At 46.0% G+C, this 17,853-nt stretch overlaps 1 protein-coding gene across 1 annotated transcript in view; it reads left to right on the top strand.

Moving 5' to 3' along the window:
* MYBBP1A (MYB binding protein 1a) overlaps window positions 1–17,853 on the top strand; it is a 54,463-nt gene that overhangs the window by 30,106 nt on the left and 6,504 nt on the right. Inside the window, exon 24 of the mRNA XM_054647002.2 lies at window positions 9,529–9,642. Coding sequence (XP_054502977.2) covers window positions 9,529–9,642 — 114 coding nt within the window. The remainder of the gene's footprint in view (window positions 1–9,528; window positions 9,643–17,853) is intronic.

Below are 17,853 nucleotides of genomic sequence, written 5' to 3'. Positions count from 1 at the left end.
ATTTTCTGATTATTGTTTTTAATGTGGGAAAGGGAGGCTTGGTTGCATTGCCCAGAGTCCATTCCTGTTCTTTTCTCCTGTGCTCTCAGTGTGTTCCATGGTACCAGTATTCCCCTCCAGGGTTTCACTCCTGTAACTCTGCACTACAGGAAGAGCAAAAAAACCATCAGAGCTCATGGATGCTAATTTGTGCTCTGCTGCTGATTTATCTTGTGTCCTCATGGCTCACTTAATTATGGCATCTTTTCATTTCTCAAGAATTTAGGGTAATAATAGATTGACCTTTTTTTTGAGCAAAATGTTAAGACTGATTTGCCTTCCTGATATGGTGAGTGGTTACCCCAGGGAGAAATAAATCTCTGTGTTGACCATAGCAGCAGTCCAGTGTCTGCATTGCTGTGTCCCAGGGGTCTGCCTGTTGGCCTCTGTGAAAGAAGAGCACAAGGTTTTCCCCAGCCCTGAGTGCTCATGAGGGCTGATTTGAGATGATTGGTTTAAAGCATTTACAGCATGGTGTGGCTAAAGCTGACAGGCCAAGAAACACTTAAAATGTATTGCAATTAGCTGGTTTCTGATTGTGATGGCATTAATTAGAACATCTGTATTGTCTCACCCTTCACATGAGACTGAAAATAGAATAAAAGTTTTTAAAACACCTCTCAGTTGCCCCATCTCTGGGTCAGAAAAGGGCTTAGTCAAACACTGACCATTCTGTTGTTTGCCAGTGAAATACTCAGAGCTGGTGGCTAATACCTGGCCTGGCCCAGGAGTGCTGTGTAATATTTTATAGGTTTATTGTTTTGAGTGCACAAATCTCCTGCAGACCCTTCATCTGAGGCAGAAAACCTGCCCAGTATTTATCATGCAGGTATCCTCTGAAAAACTTCACTGTCAGATCTCTCTGTGGGTATGGATTCCTCTCTACTCCCTTTAAAACACAGCAACTTCTTATTTGTACCATTACATCTTGTTAGACTGTGGTGACTATAGAAGGAAGCTTTAATTTGTCTTCTAATTATTTTTTTGCCTCTCCTCTCTGCCAACAGAGCAGGGCTGAAGGAAGCAGCTGTACCTGTGCACTCTTGTATTGGGCACAGATGTCCTGCTGCAATGAGCAGACTCTCCCCAAGTGACCCCTCTGGTTTGTCAAGTGCAAGTTGAGGCTTTTCCTCTGGCAAGAACATCCTCCAGAGCACTGTTGGTAGGAGAACCAAGCATGGAAAAAGTCCATTCCTTGGCAGAGTGTGGTTTGCAGAGTCCCTGGCTGAACAAAGTAATAATGGTTTAGGGCATGAAGAAGCCTGTGTGGGTGAATGCTGTGTTTATGCTCTGCAGGCTGTATATTTAACCTGCCAGGACTGCTGGTCCTGGCATTTCTGCTGTCTCAAGTACATTTAAAACCCATCTGTTGTGACTGTGTCAGTGAAATCAATGAGTGCCTTTACCTGTAGGGTCTGGGCTGACACAGCTCATGCAGGTGCAGCTGCATTATACAAAGATGGTTTGTGTGGGATGGAGCTCAATCCACATTTTCAGCCAGACTGAGCAGCAGTGGTTAAAGTGCTTGTCATGCTGTAGCCATTTTCAGGTTGTGGAGGAGGATGTGCCAGTGCAACTTATGGGATAAACTTTCTGTTGTCTGGGAAGTGCTCAGTCACAGCAGAATGAGGTGAGCAGCTCATTGATCAATCAACTGCTGCTCTTCAGAGCCCTGGAATCACAACAGGTTCCTCAACTTCTTGCTACTGCCCAGAGCAGGACATCTGAGCCACAGGTGGAGAGATTTATTAAGGATAATAAAAATAGAGAGGAGAGGGAGTTGGCAGGAGGAGTAGGAAGATGGAGATTCCTTCACAGCCAGTTTTGTCTCTGCTTCCAGGAAGCTTTGTTCTTTTTCAGAGGAAAGGTAGCAAAACTTGAAACCCAAAAGTAGAGCATCCAAAGTAGGGACCAAGGTCTGATCTAGCTCCACATCCTGGGGTTTTCCTCTACTTGGAGGCACTTTTGCCATCCCTGAGTCTTGGTCTTGAGCCTTTCTCATGGAGATGAGGGATCCAGTTCACCTGCAGCTTCAGCAGCTGATGAGCAGGTGATTGCTTTTCCATTTTTGACATTGCTGAGATGGTGACTGGGAAGTTGACCTGCACTGGCAATTCCTGTATGGATGTGTGTTCTAACAGTCCCAGGAGGACACACAACCCCTTTGGTTTGCAAATTGCTGTTCTGCATGTTTAAACCAGCCAGAGAGAGGGAGAGGTTTGGGAATAAAAGTTAAACCCATTCATCATTTATCATTTTTCATTCATCATTTTTGTGCTCAAGAAGGCCTAAACAGATCATCTGTACAATGGTGATGGCCAAATAAGCAAAACATGTCTTGTATGGCAGTTATTTCCATTTACTAATTGTATGTAAGCTGTTGTGAGTGGTTTTAAGGTTCCTGACAGATCTTTGGAAATCTGCATTTTTCCTGGGAAGGAGGAGCAGGTAAAGGTGCCTGAAGCTGGGCTGCAGTGCAGGTTGGCTGGCTCCAAACCACTGAAGATTCCAAGGGTTTGATGACCTAGGATGTTTGGTGGGAGTACACTGTAATTGCCTTTCTTGTCCAAGGTTGTAAAATGTGATTTAGGTGTCACTTAAATGCTTTGCATGTTGTAATTACCCAGCCTTACAAAATTTTTCTCATCCATTTGTGGCAGGAACTTAATTTAAGCTGTAAAACATCATTTGTTTTCATCACTTTTTAGCACTGAGAATTTTATTCCTGAGCTCATAAATCTCAAAAAAAAATCTTTTTTTTTTTTTTTTTATTTTGGCAAGGCCAGGCTGAGGGAGGAACCTCCTTTCTGGCCCAGAGCCTGGTGCTGGGAGCACTGTGAAGGTGTGGGAGCAGGGGATGGTGGCTGGGGGTTTCTGATAAGGTTTTACTTCTGCATTCTTCTGTGATCTCTGTTTCTGGAGGCAGAAGGACAGACCTGGAAATTGTCATCTGTGTCCTGCTCATGTTCTGCTGACCTTGGACAGCACCATCACACCTTGTCAGGGCTGGCTGAGGGAAGGCCTTGAAAAAGCCATTTCCTTGGTCTGAGGACACTGGGTGGTAGCAGGAATTACTGAATTCAGCTCCAGAGCCAGGTGATCATACAGGAGATGTTTTCTTGGTCTTTGTGGGAGTGTGGGCTCCCTGTGACTGTGCTTTAGGCACCAGGGGTCTGTCTAGTGACTGACAATGTCCTTGTGCCAGCCAGGAACAGGGTCAGGGAAGGCTCTTTTGGGTCCCTTAATCAGAGGGATAACAGGGTAAATTTGGGGTGAGAGTTGATGTCTGATTTTTAAACCAATAAATAGTTGTGTTGTTTCTCAAGTGTCCTTGAATGGGCAGTTCTGCACAGCTGAACATGCCAGCCACATTCTCCTGACTTACCCCAGAAGCTGTGAGCACTTTCCACACTGAAACCTTTCAGACAGCTACTAAATATCAGTCTTGGCTCTACTATTTGTGTGTGCCTTATTTCAGTGGTGGTAAATGGGAAAAATTAGCTTTTGTTACCAAAAACAGTTTTCTTAAGCCACAGCCAGGGCTTTGTCTTGTCCTCCCTCCCTGTTGGATTTGAAGTGTGTATGAATCACATCTGTGTGCACATGCTGTGTGAGAGATACTCCAGTGACATCTTGGGGATTGAGGAAAAGTCACTGGGCAAATGTTTCTTGAGCACCTCTGGCTTTCACTTTTTATATCTAAAGCATTCAAATAAGTTTGGTATGTTTTAAGTAAATAATTGGTGTTTGATGCTTGTTCAGTGAGGATACATGTTAAGGATCTTGAAGCATAATTTCTTGTTTGTACTTAAATTTGGGAGGAATCTTTGTCTTCCCCCAGGGAGGCCATGGAGATGCTCCAAGAGCTGAAGCCAGGCCAGAAGAGTGGGGGTGCTCACCTGGAGAGGAGAAGCTCCAGGGATACCTCAAAGCCCCTTCCAGTGCCTAAAGGGGCTCCAGGAAAGCTGGGGAGGGACTGGGGACAAGGGATGGAGGGACAGGACCCAGGGAATGGCTCCCAGTGCCAGAAGGCAGGGATGGGTGGGATATTGGGAATTAGGAATTCTCCCCTGTGAGGGTGCTGGGGCCCTGACACAGGGGGCCCAGAGCAGCTGGCAGAACTTCTCTGGAAGTGCTCAGGGTCAGGCTGGATGGGGCTTGGAGCAACCTGGGACAGTGGAAGCCATGGCAGGGGTGGAACAGGATGGGCTTCAAGGTGTCCCATTCCATGATTGTGTGGGACACAGAGCACACCTGACACCTACAGCCACTGCCTCTGAGCAGCCTGCTGGCAATGGGAACAGATCCATTGTTGTGGTTTATTGTCCCATCCCTCCCAGAATTTGTCCTTTTGAATAACCTTCAAGGCTGAGTTCCTAACTGGGACTCAGCTCCCAAACCAGTATCAAGCAGACTTGTAGCTCCTGGGCTCAGAAATACTCAAATGGATGAATCAAACATGGCTGAGAAATAAGAAGCCTTGAAACTCAAGACTGCTTCATTGGAGCCTTTGTCTCCAATGTGAATGTAAAATTAAAATAGTTTGACTGTATGAGCAGAAATGGGGGTAGATTGGCACTTGCCTCATGTCTTTGGATGCTCTTTGTTTTCTTTTTAAAAAAGATAAAAGGGTAATTGGAAGAGGCTTTTGCTGTGGTGCTCTGGATCTCCTGCTCTGTGGTAATAAATGACAGGTTGTTCTCCTGTAACCAATACCACTGTAAGGTGCAGCTTTTGGATTTTGGAGTGGGTTGGTTGGTTTATTTTAATCATGTAATAAATTACAGATAGCTGAGGAATTTATTTCATAGTTTAATTATTCACTGAAATTCAAAGAAAACTCATTTAGAATTACTCATAATCTTGGCCTCTGTTCTTTTACCCAGCTTTCCTGGTAGCATTTGTCACAAATGCAGCATGTGATTCATGAGATTGCAGTCTCAGAGGGCTTGGGAGGAGAGAATTTCTAGAGGTGCAATTATTTTTTGCCATATCCCTGTTGCTGTAGAATAGTCCTAATGCTGAGGATTACACACTGAGAGCTGCTGTTCTATGCTGTGTGCTGGCACTGAGTCAGATGAGCTGGCAGGGCAGGCTCTGTGCCACAAGGGAGACATCAGTGCTCTGGAATATCAGTGGCCTCTCTGGTGTGATACCAGCTGTATAATTCTCTCTCCTGGACTTCCAAGAGCAGTGGAATGTTGATACTACTAAAAATCCTGATGCTTCTTCACTTCTAAAAGTGTATTTGAGTTGCACACACCTGTAATTTTCCAGGTAAAATGTTTTCTTTAAATATATATATATATATATAACATAAAGGGAATGAGATCCTCTTGCCACACTGGTTGCAAGTTTTATGTGGATGAACTTTGTTCATGCTGCAAAAATAACAGGCAAAAAGATGAGGAAAATCCATCTTCATGTCTTGGGTTAGCATTTAAACTCCCCACTCCTTACAAAGTGTAAGGAGATGTGATAAGCTCTTACACTGTCCTGGGTCAGATTCACTGAGAGTTTTTGTCCTGCCATGTGCTTGAGGCAAGCCAGGTGAACTTGCAGCCTCTTTCCTGAAAGCTGGAATTGGCTGCCAGGGGATTTGGAAGGGTTACTCAGCTCTAACCTGCAAAGTGCTTTGGGATCACCCAGCAGAGCAGCTGTGTGACAACTCAGAGCTGGGCTTGGGTGTGTCACAGTGCAGGCACATCTTAAGGCTCCTGCTCCTCTGATGGGGGCATGGTGGCTGCTGATTTCAGTCTCTTTTCTCTCAGCAGTGTGCCTGGGTGCCAGGTTGTTTTCATTTGTTTGCAAAACCACCTCCAGCCAGTATCCTAAACCACCTGGGACTGAAAAGTGTGTACTTTTGCATCAGAAACAAATGTCCTTATATTAACAGAGTGCTCTTCCATGGAAAAACAACTCTGAATTTAGGTCATGCCTTCATCTCTTCAGGATTGCAAACAGAATCTCTACAGTATTGCCAAGGCTTATTTGTTCTGTTCTTTTTCTCTTTCACGACTGCAGTGATTGAAAACCTCTTGATCTGTTCCCCTCCATCCACCTCACCTGGCTGGTGACTGGGGAGAGCAACTTGTGACCTACTTGTGCTAGATCCCTGCTTTCAATGGGAGAGCAGGGGCTTTGCTAGGGGTTTAATCCATATTTACCATATTCCATGGTTTGGCCAGATGTGTTGTTATGCCTGTATATTGTTATGCATGTATATATATATTGATATGCACAGATATCCCTGTGCAGGACAAAGCTGGGTTGTGTGCAAACTCCTCTCACACCCTTTTTAGTATCTAGGATCCTTTTTAGTATCTGGCTGAGGTGGGTGAGCACAGCTGGCAATTACCAGCACATCTTGGTTACTGCAGAGAGCACATTGCCTGTTCCAGAAAGAAAGCACAGCCCTTTGCACAGAGTGGTATTTTGTGTAATTGTTGTAGATAAGAGAGAAATGAACAAAGGCACAGAAAACCTTAGGGTCAGCACTGCCCTTAGTTATTGTTTCTCTGCTCCCACATGGACTGATAATGAGCCTTTCTGCCTTATTTAGTTGTATGCTTGATCAAATATGTGGGAGTCTGTAAGTCTATCTACTGTGCCTGCTTGTATAGATTTCCCTTGTATTTATATTTTTTTTCCTATTTTTACTATTTTATGGTCTTTTTAAAAACTGACATTAAGGATAAAATGTTTTGATTAAGCAGCTGAGTGGCTTCTAGTGCACAGGATGCACTGCAGCATACATCCCTTTAGGAAAAGCTCTAATCTGGCTGTCATCTGCTTGTAACTGTTCTCACACATTCTCATTTCAGAGTCTGTGCATATGGGGGGATCACAGCCCTCTTTCCTGAGCTGGACTGGAGTTTGGTAGCTGGGACTCCTGAGTCTTCTGCTATTTCTGTCCATTTGTGAAGTGTTGAGCGTGCTTGGCTCTCTCGTAGAACACTCTGTCAGGAACACAGCAGGCTTGATTTGGCACTGAGAAAATGCAGAGAATCTTCTCTGACATTCTTGGGGACTGTATTGTTCTGCCAGCCTCCAAAATTGCCAAATGCTTGTAAGGCATTCTAAAATACCAGTGTTGCTGGGGAGGGCAGGAGGGACAGACACAACTGGGCTGTCAAGAGGTTGAACTCCAGCTCTGGATTTTGTGGAAGTACTCTCCAAACTTCAAATTGCTGCTGGTCTGTGATTTGGTGGTAAAACATTTGTAAAAGACACATCATGAATATATTAAGGGTAAATAATGAGCTGTGAGAAATGACAAGGGTTGAAAGTATTGATGCAAAAGGTTGGAACTAGCTGGGGTGGCTTGGCTCCTCCTCAGGTGCTCTGTGGGTGGTTTTGTTGCTGACTGGAGCAATTCCCCAGCTGCCCCTTGGCACTGGTGCCTCTGGAGTTCACCTGTGCTGCTGAGATAGCCCAGCACACCTCCACAGAACCCTTCTCTCTGCTCTACACCCACTTGCAGTATAAATGTGTTGGTAATTGCCAGAGAAGAGCTGGTGCCTGGGGGTTTGTGACCCTGCCTGGGCCTTTCAGGATGAATTGCAGTCTTTCATCCACTCCAAGGGTCACATTCTCTTTTTAATTGCACTGAAGTGACTTTCCACTCCATTTGGTAGACACATGCCATGATTTGTTCTGTAAGACACAGCCTCCCCATAATTACAAGGAATATGTAAGCCTGCCTGCCTTGAAGATGGTGTTGGGGTGTTCTCTGGCACTGGATGAGCATAAATCTTCTGACATGGCCTCACTGGTTCCCTGCTGCATTTTCACCTTGCAGTGAAGAACAGAATTTCTGTGTGTAATAAAAGCTCTTTCTATTTGGATAGTTCTCTTCACTGGCCATACTGGTGCAAACTGGAGGTAAGCTTACAAGGCTGTGTGGCATTATCTGTTGTGGAACAGATACCAGTGCTGATATTCTCCAGGGAGCACCCTGTGTTCCAGTATCCATCTGGAATGTGTTGTGTGGGAAACACAGAGCTCCTTGAGCCTGTGACATGTTCTGTTGCCTGCCCAGGACTCTGGCTGGTCACACTGCTTCCAGGAATTCCAGGGATTTCTTCTCTTTGCTCACTTTGAATTATTCAGTAAATAGCTCCCTAGAAATTGAAACCCTAGAAACCCAATAGGAGTTTTCCCTAGAAATGAGCCAATGGAAGTTTTTATCCTCCTGCTCCATGTTTTTCAGGTTGTTTTTCTCTGACCCCAGGGGTCCCTGGAGGCCAGGTTGGGAATCACCAGGTTGCTTTTATCCTTTGAGGTCTCAGACTCTTAATCTCAATGATGTCTTTTGTAAGGAGCTTTACAAACTTTGCTCATTTGTTTTCTGTGATATGTGGTTAAAGAACAGCAGCTGTTGCTTTCTTTGGATGAGATTAGCTCTTGTAAATCCTTCTGATTTTTGATATTTGTAGCTGTATTCAATTTTGGTCTGTGTGATGGCAACTAGAGGCAACATTTTTTTGTTTTATGAGTAGAATTTGCTCACTAACTGTGCTGCTACAAAAATTTCCCTCTTAAATCCTCAAAGCTATTTGTACTAATCCTCATTACTGTATTTTGTGCATTTCTCTATTTTGCCTTTGACTAATGCTGCATTTTTCTCTTGTACCTAAGAAAGTCTTAAAACAGGAATTCTGGAATAGAAAAGGATATGTAAGAAGATTGCAGATTACTGTTGCTTTCTAGTGGCCATTCTTTTCATGGCTGTGTTAATGTAGAGGCTTAATGAGCAAGTTTGACTGCAGGCAAGGCCCAGTGCTGCTCTGAACAGCAGTTCCCATCCAGTGTTCCTTTGAAATGAAGCATTTGCTGTCCTGCCAGCTTTTATTTTTTATTATTTGTGCCTATTGCATTGGTCAGGGCGCAGTAAAGGTGCAGTCACTCAAAGGTGCTGCCTGAAAACTTGGGGGGACTGGCAATGATGACCTTGGAGCAGCTGCTGAAGGATGTTTTGGGTATTTGTGCCTGAATCTAGAACTGTAATGATCCCTGCACTCCCCTTTGAGCTTCTCTTTTCTATATGTGCATTCAACCAAACCCCACCACCCTGTCTCCTGAGGGGTGACTCTGGAATGAGCTGGAGAAGGTTTCAAACAGAGCCTTTTGCTGAAGGAGAGCAGGTTTAGGTTGGATATTGGCAAGAAATTCTTCCTTGTGAGGGTGGTGGGGCCCTGGCACAGGTTGCCCAGGAAAGCTGTGGCTGCCCCATCCCTGGCAGTGCCCAAGGCCAGGTTGGATGGAAGTGGTCCATGTCCCTGTTCTGGTCCCTGGCAAGGGAGCAGAGATGATCTTTAGGCTCCCTTCCAGCCCAAATCAGCGTGTGACACCTGTTTGGTGAGGATGTGCAGCTTTGTAAGCTGGCCTCCCCTGGATGGTGTGTGCAGCTGTTTACTTAGCAGGGTATTTTCATTACTGACACTTCCCTGGAGAGTTTCATGTTCTTCTCTCCCCTTTCTCTTTCAGGCCATGGCCTGTTTGCTTCTCCACAGAGTTCTGCTACTTCATGAACTGAAGCTCTTCATTACAGAGGAGGAGTGGGAGGAATTGATCAGCAGGAGCATCAGCCAAGTGACACAGGTAACAAACCCCAGCATGTTTGAGTTCAGGTGACACCTCATGGGTGCTGCTCTCATTTGTCTGCTGCTTGGTCTCAGAGCTGCACTCTGGGATGGGCTCAGCTTAAATGGTCTTAGAGACCTTGTGGCTGATGGCAGCAGCTCTGAGTAGTGCCTGCCAGGTTCCAGAGTTCTTGGAACGCCACTGGGATGTTCCTGGTCCAGCTCAGTGAGGCTGTGTATACATCCAAGAGAGACAGCTTGAATTTTAGGGAATGCACTCATACAGATCAATTTAAGGTGTTAAAGAAAGAAAAAGGAAAAACAATGGAATGGTATTGTGAACATTAATTTCAGGACATGTCATGCAAATTCTGTGTTGGAATGAACTTCAGGGCCACAAAAGCAGAGCTGAGGTGCACTGGACTTGTGACTCCTGGTGCATTGCAGACATTATGGACCAGACTGCCTTGCTGATATTGCTCATCAGGGAAACCTTAAAATACATTGGAAAATCCTTTGTGCAGAAGAAACAGTGACAGAAATTGCAGGGCTCCTGAGTACAAGTTGTACCTGAGGACAGTGTTTGGGTGCAGCTGTTACCTGGGAGATGATCTGTGGGCCAGGAGGTTGAAGAAGCAAATGCCATTCACTTTTATTCTTGTGGATTGATGTGGGGGGAACCAAGCAGCCAAATTAATGTTGTGATGTGGTGACTAAACTTGATGACATGGGAGATTCCAGTCCTGGAGTTTCTATGTAACTGTAATAATGACCTCTTTCATTACTTACTCACATGCTGGCTACATGGCAATTTAGGCTGTTCTGTAATTTGCTATATTGAACAAGGACAATTAGATCTGTTTGTTTTTGTCAAGGAGGGACAAAATCTAAGCAAGTTCAAAACAGGGAATTTAAAGATGTTTATAATCTGGATCCTCCATTACACACTTTTTATTTAAAGATTACATCAGGAATCCAGTGGGTGGAGTTAGGTATGATTTTGTTTCTCAGCTCCATAAAACATGCCACTCCTCCCAGCCTGGTCATTTCCATGCTTCTCTCTAGCAGCTGAATGCATGCAGAACTCAGTGATTCACTGGGAAACCACAAACATTTACAATGCCTTTATGTTGTTCTTGTCAGGGAGAGTTTAGCAACTTGCAACCCATCCAAGATTATGATGAGCTTTGCTATTAAAGTTTCCTCAGTGCCTCTCATTTCTGTGGTCATGTGTGTTTAAAGAAAAATTCCTGAGAAATACTGTCAGTTTGTTTGGGTTGTCCAAGGTTTACCCTGTGGGCAGGAGGCCTCCCATACTGTTAAATGGCAGTGGCATATAGCTGCTGGTTCTCTTTTTGGCCTGAAAAAGTCCTGAGATAACATTTTTACAGACTGCTGGTGGTGTTCATACATGTGGGGGTTTGTCTCCCTTCCTCCTGCTTCCCCCATGTACTTGGCCCAGCTAGTGTGGGGCTGGGCCAGCTGCACAGAAGGGGTCAAGGACTTTATATTCCACATAAAAATAGTTTTGATTCATAACCAAAGGCTTGTCACTTGTGCTGAAAGACTTTCTAAAGCTGCAAAAGAAATGCTGTGTCTTTTTGGTGGTGCAGAAATGCTCACTTCTCTGGTTAAGAGCTGTAAAAACATGTAGTGGCTCTGTGGTGTAGTAAAGCAATACTCACAGTGTCACTGATCTCTTTTAAAGATGGTAAAAAATGTCTTGTAGTAGAAGTCAGAGGCTGGGAACTGAGCAAATTTAGAATCTGTAGAAAGTATGTATTTGTCAAAGAGACTATTGCAGCACTCAAGTAACTTGCTGAAGGGTTTATGAGCCCTGAATCTCCAGGTGGAAGCTGTGTGCTTGGCTGACAGAGAAGCTGCAGGTGGGGTGGAAGTTCCAGGACAATGCTGGAGTTATGGGCTGAGTTTGTTTGGGAAGAGCTTGGACTGAGCAGCCCTTTCTGCACTGCTGTCCCCACACACTCCTGCTGGGCTGGAGGATGTTTGCAGAGCTCCCAGCTCTCCTGCAGCTCAGACTCATCCCTTTTTCTTCTTCTTGTTTCCATGGGCCATTCCAGGCCAGCTGTGGTGTTAGACGTGAGTTTGTGAGTGAGTAGGTGCTGGCTGATGTGGGTGCTTACCTGGGAGAACCTGGACTGGAAGCTGTGGGATGCTGTGGAAAATGATGATATTTATTGCCCTGCCTCTGGCTGAAATGTCTGTATTGGCCATTCCTGCCACTGTCCCTCACAAATTGCCGTTTTAAGAGAAAAAAAAAAAAAGATAATTGTGAATTCTGTACCTTTCTTTGACCCAGGGAGAGGTTTGCAACTCTTTAACTGATGTGCTCTTGTAATTCAGGTGGTGCTGCTGCTCACAAGGACACTGTCACCTGTGCCACACTCTGTGTCCTGGGTTACACTGGCAGCTAGGAGGCTGCTCTCCCCATGTGCAGGACTGCCCTGGCAGGCTTAAGGCTGAGGACAGGATATTATCTCCTGGTGTCTTTCCTCAGGGGTTGCACTGCATACCTGCTGAGATCCCTCAGTGAGGAGCATCCTCACCAGGGAAATCTGGGGCTGGCTGAGGCAGGGATGTGAGCTGGAACTGGGAAGGGGCAATGTGAGCCAAGTGCAGTCTTGGCTATCACTGAATTATGCAGGCAAAGCTAAGAGGCAGATGAGGGAGAATCAACAGCCAGGAACATTAAGTGAAGAGACAGATTCCTGAAATAGCAGCTCTGGCTGCTGCAAGGCAGTGGCTCTTGTGCTTACATAAGCTAACTTGACCTTATTTGTTCCCAAATTGTTTAAGCATGCTTATAAAACATACATCACAGCCATGAGGGATCCATGTTTGCCTCTCCTTGGTCAATGAGGCAGCTCTGGATGTCCCACCAGGTACTTTGGAGTTGATTTCTTTGTGTGAGAGCCCTGCTTGCTGTTGGTGCTCTTGGCTGGTGCTGCTGGGTCACCTGGGCAGAAAGTGTTGTCCACAGCCCTGCACTGCAAAGGTGAGGAAACAGAAAAACACCTCTGGCACAGTTTTAGCCTCCCAAATCCTAAATAATTACCTTACTCAAAGCAGAATCTTGCTACAGTTGTTCAGGTCTGTTCTAACTGGGGATCTGGCTCAGTTGTGTTCATGGTATAAAGAAATAGAGTTCATGTTGTAAGGGACAGAGCTCACCTGGGATGCTGGAACATTTGACAGGAACATCTTCCTCTTGGAGAGCTTTGTTCTTTATCAGTTGCTCTCAAAGTGCTTTACAAAGGAGGTTCAAAGCAGTGAGTTGTTGATGTAATGGAGAAGGTATTTTGCAGAAACCCAAGACATAATGGATTTGGTTTGGTAGAGCTGCTCATCCTGTTTTACTGGTGACACTCCTTGGCTGGGAGCTGAGCCAAGAATCAAACTTGGCTCTCCTGAGACACCTCAGAGACCCTTTTTGTGCAGGGACAATCTGACCATCACTTCAGAACATCCCTGTGTGCTGGGCACTCATCTCTGTCCCAGCTCACCTGTGCTGACTGAGGCTGCCCTCAGGAGCAGGGAGGGAGCTGCAGAGCCCAACTCTCACCCACTTTTGGTGAGAGATCCCTGGGTTTGCTGCTAGGGCCCACACACTCTTTTTTACTCTCTCCAGCATCTCTCCATTTGATCTTTCAGCTCTCCCAGTTGTCACTGTAGGCACGGTTTGGTGTTTGTTTCTCTTGTTAGATATATTTATGTTTTGTTTTTATTTGTTACAAAATTGCTGTCTTGGCTTTGGAGTGACCTGCACCAATTTTCCAGTAACTCACTGACAGATTCAGGGCAGGAAGTGCCAGGTTCTGAATACATAATTTCATTACCTTTTTTTTGTCATCCCTTTCCTAGGGACCAGCTTGCCCTCCTGAACTGAGGTGTTCTGTGTAACTCCCAACTTATGCTGAAACTCCCAGTTATGATGAGAAAGTCAAAGGGAGTGGGAGTAGTCCAGAAAATACATGTTTTGATGGCTGTGAGCTTCAAAACAGAACAGCCCTCAGAAAACTGTTGTTAAAACTCCTTTCTCTGCCTTGAACACAGTGATTTCCTGAGGGTTTCCTTTTTATTCTGCAATAATTTCATAAGAAGAGACAAACTTTACTGCTGATTTTCCCTCTGCTTGTTTTGTCAGTGTCATAAGGATTGGGCAGAGCAGACAGGGTTCCTCTTGGCTCTTTGAAACCCAGATGGGATCAAGGCACCCTGCACTGACAGAATCCAATACCTGGGTTCAGGGCAAGACCAAAGCACTGCCAGTCACCAGTTCTGGATAATTCTGGATAATTCAGATAATTCCCATAGTCCCATGAGATGCATTTGATGCCTCCAGGTGTTGGGTAGGCTTGGACTAGGCAGGCATGGATGAGGACAGGTAGGGAATGACATGGCCTGGGAAGGGATGGCACAGATAACCCCAGAGCATGAGGGAGTTCCTGTGTGCTCCCTGAAGACCATTGTTGTACAGCATTCCAGGGTTTTGTTAATATGGTGCTGTTCAGCAAAGGGTTTAAAAGAATATCTGGAGTTACTAAGAATTTGTAGGGGAGAGAGGGATACACTATCTGCCCTTCCAGTGCAGACATGCCCTTAATTTCTGAAGGGCATCACATTTGATTATCAGTGTCTTAATTTGTAGTGAGATAAATTATTAAAGTGCCTTCATCAAATCTCTAAAAAACCCATCCTTCATTTTTTTTCCTTGAAGATTGCCTGAACCTTTATCTGTCCATCTTTATAAATTCTTAATTCATTGCCCTTTCTCAGCCTCTTAGCTTGTAAAATGAGGCCAGTACTGATTTAACTGATAACTTTCAGAATACTGGATGTCTCTGTGGAGATTTCCTTTTCCTCTGTTCCCTCAGCTGTCCTGTGTGGTTTTTCCCTGCTGCATTTTCATATGGCATTTGGGGAAAAAAAAAAAAAAATCATTAAACTTGGGAAAGTGTTGACATCTTCTGTGAGGATGGCTTCTGGATTTTTTGTCTCCTCCCTCTAATAGCTGCCAAATTACACATCACCAGAAATGTCTTTATTTACACCCTTCAGCATGTGGGTCTGCTTACTCCCCTGCCTTCCCTTCTTCTCAGTCAGGGGCAAGCAGAGACTTGGTGGTTCCCCCCCTTTGGGGGCATTTCTTCATGACTTGTTTGTGTTAGAGATGCAAGGGAATAAGGTTTGAACATTTACACTTTCAGTCTTCAGAAACTTAGTGAGAGAAAGTGGATGGAGGAGGGACTGTCAGTGCTTCTTTTCTGCCTTGAAGTGCTCCCAGCAGCAGCTGCTGCTGGGCAGGTGAGTGCTGGGACAGCCTCTCCTGTGTGCCTGTGGTGTCCATGGGCTGGAAATGGATTTGGCTCTGGATAGATGAAAACTGGAGTGAAGAGACATCCTGCTCTGCCCTCCTCTCTTCTTTGTCTTCCACGGTTTAGCCCTGAGTTCTGCTTTGGGATCTGTTGTACAGTGATTATTATCATGAGAGGAAGGAAGTATTTGGGGCTGTTTGTCAGGGTTTGGGAAGCTCAGAGTTGATCCTGGCTCTGTCCTGCTTTGTGTGGCAGCCTCTCTGTAAATGGGGGGATGATGCTGGTTCACCTCCCTCCTCTCAGGAGAGGCACAAGCAGTGACAGGTGAGGGGATACTGAGCATCCTGTATGGGACAGTGACAGGAGCTGGGAGCACACAGAGCACTGCAGGCCCTCAGCTGCTGCTCAGTTTGTGCTCAGCCTCTCAGTAACTCAGGAAGGCTCTGCCCTGCCTGAGCCTCACCTGCCTGGTGACATGGGAAATCCTGTGCTTTGGCTACACAGCCTGTAGAACCCCAGATGAGCTCACTGGGCCCCTCTGGGTGTGATTCCACCCCAGGGACCTGAGCCACACCACAGCAAATCCCAGGCTGTGCCTTTGCTCTGGGATCCTGGTGCAGCACGGAGCTGGGGCACAGCTGGGAGCTCAGACCTCTGGGGTTGAACCTTTGCTGAGCTCTGCTGCTGGAGGAGAGGCTTTACCTGAGAGGCTGCCCAGGGCTGTGAGGAGCTGCAGGGCTGTGAGGAGCTGCAGGGGTGTGTCTGCAGCAGGATTTGGTGGCCAGCCATGAATGCACACATTGATCCATCAGCTCCTGGTGTGCTGTGTGGGAGAAGGGCAGGGCTGGAGGTGGCACAGCAGGAATGCAGGCTGGCTGGGCTTCTGCAGCTCCCAGTGATGGATCTGGCAGGCTGATCCCATGGAGGGGAAGGGCTGCTTGTTTCAACTAGGCTGAAGGACATGCTGGGAATGCATAACTATTGTATTTGCTGGGAATGTCCCAACAAAGGCAGGAATGATGCATCTGACTCCATGTTCTCAGAAGGCTGATTTATTACTTTATGATACTATCATATATTAAAGAATACTATACTAACTATACTAAAGAATACAGAAAGGATACTTACAGAATGCTAAAAAAATAATAATGAAAACTCCTGACTCTTTCCAGAGTCCTGACACAGCTTGGCCCTGATTGGCCAAAGAGTGAAAACAACTCCCAGCAGAATGCAATGGAACAATCACCTGTGGGTAAACAATCTCCAAACACATTCCACAGGAGCACAACACAGGAGAAGCAAATGAGATCAGAATTGTTTTCCTTTTCTCTGAGGCTTCTCAGCTTCCCAGCAGAAAAATCCTGGGCAAAGGGATTTTGTTCAGAGAATGTGAACGCCACACATAAATATGAAATGCTGTTCAGGCTCCCAGCTGGGAGCTGAGCTTGTCTCTGGTGGCAGAGCACTCTGTGGCACTTGGAGCTCTGCTGTGTCTTGTGAGTCTGGGCTGAGCATGGTCCCTGTGGAAGGGCAGAGGTGCAGGCAGGTGTGGATGTGGGGCTTGCAGGAGCATTGCATGGCTCCCTGCAACAGCACATTGGCATCTCCCCTGCAGGGGAGCTGGGCCCTGCCTGGGATGCTGGCTTTGGCTCCAAGTGTTCCTACAGCCCTTGTGCTGTATGAATTTTTCACTGAAAGAATAATAAAGTACTGGAATGCTCTTCCCAGGAAGGTGCTGGAATCACCATCTCTGGATGTGTTTAAAGAAAGCCTGGACATGGCACTGGGTGCTACAGTCTGGTTGAGGTGTTGGGGCATAGGTTGGACTCGATGATCTTGGAGGTCTCTTCCAACCCCATCATTCTGTGGTTCTGTGCTGTGTGAGGGGTTTCAGGGGAGTTTTGGACTTTGGGCTGTGTGGTTATAACTACCTGCCAGCTCTCTGTCCTACCTGTGTGACTGAATTACTGCAGGTATTCACCTCCTGTGCTCTAACTTGTTTCACACTTTGTGAAGATGGGGGAATGCTGTGAAGTGCAGTGTGGCATGGAATGAAGGCTGGATCCTGCAGTAGTTGGGATGTATCCATGTGTGATACAGGAATGAGTGATGTAATAAACCCCACTGATTGTTAAGATGCTGGCAATGTGCAGTTCTTGTAGGAATCTGAGAAGCAGAGAGCTTTGGATCCAGCAGTGCCCTCCTCCAGAAACAGCCAGAGGCTTTGGAAGCAGCATGTCTGACATAACAAGACAGAACCATCTCTGCCAGCTGCATCCACACAGGGTGAGGCAGCAGCTCTATTGCTGTGCTGCCTTGAGCTGAGATGGGAGTTCCAGCTGTGAAAATTGCCTCCATAGTTTTTCCTTTTGGAAAATGACCTGCCCAGATCTGCTGACAGCTCAGATGTGCAGACATGATTAACCATCACAGGTATTGCTGAGCTGGAGCTGGAACTACCCTGTGAAATGGGACTGGCTGTCCTGAAGCAGCAGAGTAAGAGAAGCAGAAAATGGCAGAAAAGCAACATAAATCAGCAAGTGATGGCAGTGTAGCTGTTGGGTATAAATCATGAGCTCTCTCTGCTTTTAGTCTTGTGTGATTGGGTTGTGTGACCCTTGGGCTGGTAGAGCTTTCAGAGGCCAGGGAGCTGGATACCTGTGGAACAGCTCATGGCAGAGAATCAAGGAGCAGTGGTTAGACAAGTTCTTCTGGGTTTTCCTTTCACTCTCCAGCACTGACCTGCAGCATAGCTGGAAGCAAAGCCCTACTTTGTAAAACACATCTTTAGCAGCCTTGTGCAAGTGTTTGTGATCTGATCAGTGTTCAAGGCTCTCCCAAGGGTGCTGCAGAGGACTGAAATACAACCTCTCTTTTAAAGGCATGTTTGCCAT

Source organism: Agelaius phoeniceus, chromosome 20 (assembly GCF_051311805.1).
Source record: "Agelaius phoeniceus isolate bAgePho1 chromosome 20, bAgePho1.hap1, whole genome shotgun sequence".
NCBI lineage: Eukaryota > Metazoa > Chordata > Aves > Passeriformes > Icteridae > Agelaius > Agelaius phoeniceus.
Note: the sequence above shows the minus strand (reverse complement) of the source record. Positions and strands in the feature narration are given on the sequence as shown.